General features: G+C 38.5%; 2 protein-coding genes and 1 long non-coding RNA gene across 3 annotated transcripts; 1 reads left to right on the forward strand and 2 right to left on the reverse strand.

The window, feature by feature from the left end:
* Window positions 1–926: 926 nt before the first annotated feature.
* On the reverse strand, window positions 927–2,612 carry LOC107267055 (putative gustatory receptor 28b). Its single transcript, XM_015738278.2, has 4 exons — window positions 1,581–2,612; window positions 1,433–1,501; window positions 1,233–1,322; window positions 927–1,171 (listed from the first exon to the last, which is right to left on the reverse strand). The coding sequence occupies exons 1-4, from the start codon at window positions 2,610–2,612 to the stop codon at window positions 1,064–1,066; spliced, it is 1,299 nt and encodes a 432-aa protein (XP_015593764.2). The 3' UTR covers window positions 927–1,063.
* Window positions 2,613–3,536: 924 nt separating this feature from the next.
* Window positions 3,537–6,084, forward strand: LOC107267056. Its single transcript, XM_025084279.1, has 3 exons — window positions 3,537–4,574; window positions 4,659–4,745; window positions 5,466–6,084. The coding sequence occupies exons 1-3, from the start codon at window positions 3,561–3,563 to the stop codon at window positions 5,469–5,471; spliced, it is 1,107 nt and encodes a 368-aa protein (XP_024940047.1). The 5' UTR covers window positions 3,537–3,560; the 3' UTR covers window positions 5,472–6,084.
* Window positions 6,085–6,208: 124 nt separating this feature from the next.
* Window positions 6,209–7,951, reverse strand: LOC112494243. The gene is made up of 2 exons (XR_003059489.1): window positions 7,218–7,951; window positions 6,209–7,137 (listed from the first exon to the last, which is right to left on the reverse strand). It is a non-coding gene; the product is annotated as an uncharacterized LOC112494243 (long non-coding RNA).
* Window positions 7,952–8,387: the final 436 nt, after the last annotated feature.

Here is an 8,387-nt window from a genome sequence, read left to right on the forward strand (position 1 = left end):
ACTGGTAAATCACTCCCTATTGGACCTTGGCTGAGTAGAGCGCCTATCGCATAATTAGAGGCGTCTGTTGTTAGAACGAATGGTTTACTAAAATCTGGAAATTGAAGAATTGGATTTTTGCAAAGTGTTTCCCTTAAGGTATTAAAAGCTTTTTGTTGCTCTTCTTTCCACAAAAATGGGACATTTTTCTTCAAAAGACTTGTCATCGGACTCGCAGTTTTTGAAAAATCTTTAATAAATCTTCGATAATAACCTGCTAAGCCCAAAAATTGTTTAACATTTTTCTGATTCCGTGGAACTGGGAATTTCCATACTGCTTCTACCTTTTTTGGATCTGGTTTGACTCCATTTTCTCCAATAATGTGCCCTAGATAGGCAACTTCTTTACGTAAAAACTCGCATTTATCTGGCTGAAGTTTCAAATTAGCATTATTGAGTCTAGACATCAATGCTTCGAATTTGATTTGGTGTGCCTCTAGGGATTTAGCGTAAATAACTATGTCGTCCAGATATACAAAGAGTTCATTTCCCTGAAGTCCTGTGAGTACTCTATCAAGTCTTTGAAATGCATTCTTTGGTGCATTCTTTAATCCAAAAGGCATTCGATTGTATTCGTAATGTCCGCCGTTTTGTTATTTTTCAAAAAAATTGTTTGATTATAGCCTGGGACAGAATTATAAGCTTACAGAACAATAAACAATCCGAATTTTTTGTTTCAGATGTCCAGAACAGCTGAAACCCCTTGGGCCAGCCACCTGTCTTTTTTTAAGATGCTCACTTTGGTGGCACAAAACTAGAAAAAAACATTGTAAAAAAAAATAAATTTTTTTTTTGTATACTTAAAGATGTCAATAACAACATATTATAAAATCAAAACGATCGCATTTTATTTTCTCATAAAAAAAATCCTAAAAAAACCTCTAAAAAATGTGCGTTTGACCAGACTACTACCTTAATGTAACGTGGTGCGCCCAAGTTACAAGATATAAATAAAAGACTATTAATATTAAAGGATAATTGTCAATTAAATTTTGAAGTACCCATATGTTTTTATTTAAATTTGTCAATGTCTCATAGATAAAGCAGAAGAGTTGCGATTTCTGGACTGCCAAGGATCGCTCATTCGGAACTGAATAAGAATTATGAGGTAAGTGGCTGTCGCACTGAGTATCTGCAACAGTCGTGAAGTTTATGAAAATATAGAAAGTTGACATCATCTCGTTGTTTCTCACCGAACGAAGCAGAGTGAAGTCCAGAGTGAAGAATTCGAATGCAGTGAAGGAAATGTTCTTGTGAAGAAGCTGAAGAGAGAAATATTTGAGCTGGAACAAAAATTACAAGTATTTTATTAATTTTGTATTAACGTATATTTCATGAAATAATTAAATATTTTAAAAAAATATATAAATGTCAGTGAAGTACTGGACGTTACTTCAATTTTAGCTTCCCGGTGCAGCACGCTGTGTAACAACTCGTGAACAACGTCGCTGGTTCGTTTTGCCTGAAAAAAAAAAATTAAAAGAATTAAAATCTCAGGAATTTCATTATTTAAACTTTTAGTCAAAGTATTCGGCCATTACCTCACTCACTGTCTTGGTAACGCTCCATGTAAGAACGGCGATAGGAAATACAAGGATGATAAGCCATGAGATAGAGTCTAGTAGAATAAAAAGTTTTATCTGCTCCCTGGACACGACGAATGGACCCAAAATGGAATAAGCGTTGTAGACCAAAGAATAAAAATAATAAGAAATTGCGAGTAGGATAGAAACTCCATAATATTCGGAGACCTCGAGACAGACTTCGCAAAGTGTCGTGTAAGCCATGTGCAGTTTCTTTATACTTCTGATTGTTGAATTATTGACTAATATATATTCAGGCAGGTTCAAAGGAATTCCTGGATAACAATCAGTCATGAGGTTGCTCTTGGGGATCAGAGCACGTAGCGCTTGATTAATGATCCTGAACCTACGTTCGATAAGAATCAAGACGAAGGTGTACTGAAGCACCAGCCAGTAGACAATGAAGCTAGGAACAGTCACGCTAAACAAGGGTATCATGTTCTCATCGAAGGCAATTACCTCCAAGACCAAATGATTTATCCAAAGAGCAATGCTTCCCAGAAACAAGAGAAAGAGCCAAATGCTGAAGTCGTCCCAAAATATATCATCCATCTTCAGCAAGACATGATCCATCTGTGTGATCTTGCCAGCAATTCGCAATGCAGTCTTCTGCTTGACAGTGTAGACCAAGATGGCTGTGATCATCACAAAGATACCGCCAGCTGCCTGCGCCGCTACAATCACTCTAATCAGTGGCGTCGTGTTTGAATACGATTCAGAGTAGATGGACGGAATGCTTAGGTAATTCATCACCAATAAGAAACAGGTGAGTAACACGTTATACATGGTACCGAATCTCGAATAAACAAATTGCATTGAAATATCAAGGGATCCGTCTTCGTCTGTTCCATTATGGTTTCCGGTATCTACCTTAGGGTCTTTCAAAATCTTGAAGCTTTTGGACCGTACCGAGAACGTAGCCAGTCCTATCACTTTGTAACTGAATATAAAAATTCGCAGAATTATCAGACTTATTTTTTCTTTTTGCATTTTAGATTATATTATTATTATTAGAGCAAAAAAATGCCATTTCTCTAATACGTAACACTTTTTAGTCAACTTTATTAGTTCTTCTTGCATCTTATTAGGTATTCGCACCTATCCACACTTTAGCAGGGCTCTCAGGGTTCGCCATCGTCTCGGTGACACTCCTCATTTCCTGGTGAGCAACTGACAAGAATTTCTTAAGGTGACGATTGGCTCATTCGTATATCGCGTGCGGCCATCACATAGTACCTAGAACGACTATACGTTAAATATTCAATAAAGCAAAGTATAGTGATAGTCTTGTCATATTCATAATTAGTAGGAGCCTCGAAGGCTATCTAGCATATCGATCCTACATCGATAGTAGCTAGAGACGAGCAAGTTACCCTTATTTTTCTAGCTTAATTGACTAATTGTGTTTTACAAGCTAGCTTCATTTTTAATTCAATTCAGAGGCACCTATTTAACGTGTTGCGAGAATCTGGAGAAATTAAAAATTTGTAACCAGTGCAAACTTGCCTGAACGAAATTTTGCTCAATTGCCATATTCATAGTTATATATTTCATATATAAAATATTTCAAAATTCCTTCGCTTAAAAATACAGAAAAAAAAACACGATCGTCATCAATGCGACGTAATTGAAAAATGATCATGCATGAAATACGATCAATGAAAAATGAAATTAACCTGTAGAACGAGATTAGTCAATTTAAAAAAAAAAGGGTAGTTTGCTAATCTACTGCATATACCTTATTAATATGCAAAGTGCATCCCACGGGGTGATAAAAATTGATCGATTTATCGCCATGGTTACTACATCGCTAACAAACGATCAGGCACATCGACTCAGTCTCAACTTAGCACTTGTCGTCGACAAGGCGTGAACATGCGAATTGATAAATAATAAAAACAAGAAAATACACAGCGTAGAGAAAGCAAGATCGAAAGGATGTTCGAAGAGTGTCGACTTTTTCAAGCAAGGGATTTTGTGTCTTTGCTGGAGCCCTGCTTCTTAATGTGTCGTGTCTTCGGACTTTTCCCTTACAAGATAACATCGGACAGACGACAAATCGTACATTCAAACTGGAGATTCATTTGTTCGTTAATTACAATGCTAGCGACCATTCTGACTCTAGCATATGTAATGTATGAGTTTGATTTCACCGACGACCTAGAAAAGAGAAACGTTCCCGGATTATTGCAAGGCAATTGCTATATGTTCCTTACTTTGCTTATAAGTATTTCTTCCATGTTCTATATAAATTCCAAATTAAAATTCCTTCAGCAGCTCAATGTCATATCTTCGAAGTTTCCGGAAAAAACTTTAATAAAAATATCTCGGGTGGTCCATGCAAAGGACATTTTCGGATTTCTTATTCTGTTCGCACAAGTAGGAAGTGGTCATACACAGGACAATAGAGGGATTTTGATAAATGCTTTTGGGTTATATTTAACAATAATGGTGTACACACTGGACATGATTTATGTCGACTGCGTCTACGTGATTTATGCCGGGTTTAAAAACGTCAACAAGCATCTTCAGGATCTTCGAAAGTTCATAAACAGGAAACCTCATCTTCTTCGCAGAGACTACCACCGGTACCAAAATCCTATAATTTTGTCGGAATTAAAATCACTCAAGGAAAAACATCACGACTTGAGCGAAAGTGTTCAGCAATTAAATAATGTTTTTGGCTTTCAAATTGGCACCACTGTCGCACTAACGTTTACCGAGGTCACATTTAGCATATACTTTTTACTTCTTCAAGAAATAAATAAGAAGAATCTTGAATCGAAGAATCAAATTTGGTATTGGCACTTCGTGAGGTCCATGACTTATCACTTCATAAAATTCCTTGTAATAATATTTACGTGCGAGACGACGAAAAACGAATCCCTACAGACAGGAAATCTTATTCACAAGATGCTCATTCGCATAGCTGACCTTGACGTTAAGCAAGAGGTATTCTAATCGTGTTATCGGCATACTAGTAAGCATAATCACGGATTTTGGAATTTTTGATAAACTGTGTGGGTTTGATTGCAGCTACAACTCTTTTCGTTGCAATTGCTTCACAGAAGCAATACCTTTGACGGCAGAGGAATTGCCATTGACGCTACGCTTCTTAAGGCTGTAAGTATTTCTTAAGGTTATTTTTAATCGGCAGGATAGATTTTTGTTTTAATATTATTAGATGTCAAAGAAAAAAAAAAAAAAAACATTTTTATTCGTAGATTGTTGGGGGAATCGCAACTTATATTCTTATCTTGATTCAATTTCTTCTATCGTCAAGAAAATAAAATATACATTTGAATCGAGTTTAAACTGTTATAATTGAGTCCGTTGAAGTCGTTACTTGAGCGGCTGGCAAATGGCAAAATTCTGTCTGCAATTTACAGATGTACAGTATTGTACCCAAATAAATAATTTAATTACATAATGCTGGTACTGATAGGTTAATAGGAATATGTGCCCGACCGGGCACGCATTCTTAAATGTTTTTTTTTTTTTTTTAATTTGATGAGCGCGATGGGGTACTGACAACGTCACCCTGTTATCGCAATGGGAGTAGCATCGGTTGCAAAAAATCCCCATTCTAGATCGGGCTCCGACCATCTCACCGGCATAGCACGGCCAAAGCCTAGTACGATCGAAGCCTAACCAAGGACTAGTACGATCGAAGCATCCGATGCCCATATCGGCGTCCCGGAGTATCGTCCCGCTCCGACCAGTGTTCCGCCGTAATGGGTTAGGGGACGAAAAAGAAATTACTCACTCGTTAGCGTATAATCGTTTTATTCTCAAAAGCACCATCACCATATAATCATCCATTTATTTACCCAATTGCACCAGGGGTGAAAAACAATAATAAAGAGTCTCCTGCTTGGCCGATCGCAGAAAGATAACTGACATTACACCGGCATGCACCTAGCCCGAAGAGCCCCTTGTGAGTTTAAAACATCGACCGGACTCGTCAACGGGAGGTTAGATGGGTAGCTCGGAAATGTTCCGCGGGGAATCCGAATCGATATAGGCGCTCACTGATTCAAGCGGCAACAACAGCATCCGACGCCGAAGATACAGCGCAGCAGCGATTGACGCACCCGCACCCTTACAATGGACAGAGACAGGAATCTGTTATATAATTAATCTCTCTGCAGAAGATCATTCACGTGCAATGAACGGTAAGAGTAATAGTATTTTCGAGTATCTTGTGCTTAAAGGAATGAGGTTATTGATAAGTATTTGTTGAATATTCTAAAATTGTTGTCTCCTATTTACAGATGTACAGTATTGTACCCAATTGCTTCTAAATGCTAAGGATATAAAAAATGAAGCCATAGAATGGGAAGCACTCGATCAATTAACTTCTGACGCTCATAATAGTATCCTGTCATGAAATGTATAATAGAATTTTGATATTTTTTTTTAACATTATATGCAATAATTATTGACAGATGGATTCAGATGGGTTGACAGTGCTATAAAATTACATGTATCGGAATTCAAAGCAAAAGAAACTTTGCTACATATTGGCAAATTAAGTGTTAAAAAGTTTTGGGAAATGATTTCGTACGTTATTTAATTGGTAAGTATTTTCTATCTATTTTGTTCATCTTTATTTTCTTCGTGAAGTAGGATTCCTAAGATAAAGGCAGCTAATATAATTCTGATATGACATAACAGTTGACATATTATTAGATTTTGAGAATTGGGTGAAATAAAATTGAATCCGATGGATGTCGTATTTCACAGTTTCCCACCAATAATTCCTCCATGTCATCATTTTTCATTAGAAGTGGAGCTGTATTACCAATAAGCTCGAGTTTTCGTTATAAGTAATAACGAATCCATTCTTTGAGCAAAACACCAACTGACCGAAATTCACTTCTTCCCTTTCCTTTTCCGTGCTCATTTTTCATTTTTTTCCATTTTGTTTTCTCACTCTACCTGTCGCCAGGTACGATTAATCAGCGAAATGTCTCAAGGTCATTTATTCGTAATCAACTGCGATTGATATTAATCATTTGTCCAATTTGTTATCGTTTCCGTGTCGAGCCTGGGAGCGTAGCAGTAGGAACGAAACAACTGAAAAGAACAAGAGTTATAAGTAACGGTCAATGCTAGAGTCTGACGTGCTACTGGCAAAAGTCAAAACCATTGAAAGAAAATGAAATAATCTAATATTTCCGTGCCAGCTTTTGTAGTGCGCAGAACAGTTCAGCGACCCATTTAAGGTTTCACAATTGGTCCAGCATTGAGATAGTATTGAGCGCTAAAATTTTTATAACGGCTTGATTTGAGCCTATCGATGGTAATCGATTCCGTCGAATTTCGTCGAAACTTCCCACCACCAACGCCCATCTTCATCCTAATAAGGAGGAAGACCGGCGAGAACTCTCATGGAGAAGATATCTTCGACTTCCCACTCTTCCTATTCAAGAAGTTTCCAACCTTTTTCCTGACGTCGTCGCCAAACTTCACCGAGGCCTATTATTTTTTGGATGTTAATATACCCCGTGAACTGAAATAAATCGAGAAAAATAAATTAAGACTCTCTGTTCACGATCAGCCTAACTAGCGCGCATTGGAAAGCACACTTACCAATTAGAAGAATTCGTGAATCGACCATTTTTAGAGATGCGTGTTCATTCTCTGAGAGCTCCTAGAAGAATGAGCTTTAGGCTCTGCGCCCTCACTCGAACGTCATAACGCACGCACACACGTGCATCGAGACGGTCGACTGTCGCAGTGGATGCCGAATCACTCATAGGAGATACTCGAGAATGTAAGCTGTGCTAGAAGAAGAATTAAAAAATTGATCTGCAGACTACGTCCGTGCTACAGCATCAGTTTGCAAAATGAAGGGACCAAACAAAGAGCGACCGAACGAGTTCGTGCTGGAGGGTTTCGACGAGATGGAGGATCTAGAAATAAGAATTTATGACAGATTCATAACAGTTGTATTAAGAGAAATTTCTAAAATTATCGATGATGAGAGAATGGTAGGGAGTGACGTGCAGAGGTGGTTTTTTATAAATAGTTTTGGATAAATGGTGCTACGTTTACATCAGGTACCATTTCATCTCTATCGAGAGGTAAGGGTGTCTAATTATTGAGCTATGAAAGTCTGGGCAATCCCGATGGGAAAAAAGTATGATCCTGAAGATAATATATTTTGAGAGTTAGACTGACATTCACCGGAGGCTGAGTTTCCTGAAGAACCTCTCGCAGTGTTACCCTGATCCGATCTAGTACGATTTCCATGTGACGCTGAGTTTTCGAACGAATTATTGTTTGCGAATGTGATGCTACGATAGTAGTATAAGTTTGGGAGTTCTGGACCAGGAGACCTGTAACCGACATATACCGACACTCCAGAACCTTCGAAGGTGGGTGTCCGTGCTAAGTTGCCGTCGTGAGCTCTACGATTTCTGAAAGTGACGTCATCAGAACCCTCGATTCCAAGAATTTTTGCTCGATTCCGGGAATTTTGCGCTCGATTCCGGGAATTACACACGATCGAGAACCATTTAGAACATTCTAGAACCTTCTAGAACATTCTGGAAGCTTCGACGGTTCGTGTCCATGCTAAGTCGGGAAGGTTCGCTCCCAGAGCCGGCGGTCCTCTCGCTCGACGTTTTGAGACAGCCCCTTGACCCCCACCCCGGTAAGCCTTCCAGAAGCTTCGACGGACTCGTGCACGTTCGTGCAGGTTTCGGACGTCAGCCCTCAGTCCGTTTGACCTCGAACGTTATCTCGCAGAATTGCGCA

Source organism: Cephus cinctus, unplaced genomic scaffold, assembly GCF_000341935.2.
Source record: "Cephus cinctus unplaced genomic scaffold, Ccin1 Ccin1_scaffold0337, whole genome shotgun sequence".
Lineage (NCBI taxonomy): Eukaryota > Metazoa > Arthropoda > Insecta > Hymenoptera > Cephidae > Cephus > Cephus cinctus.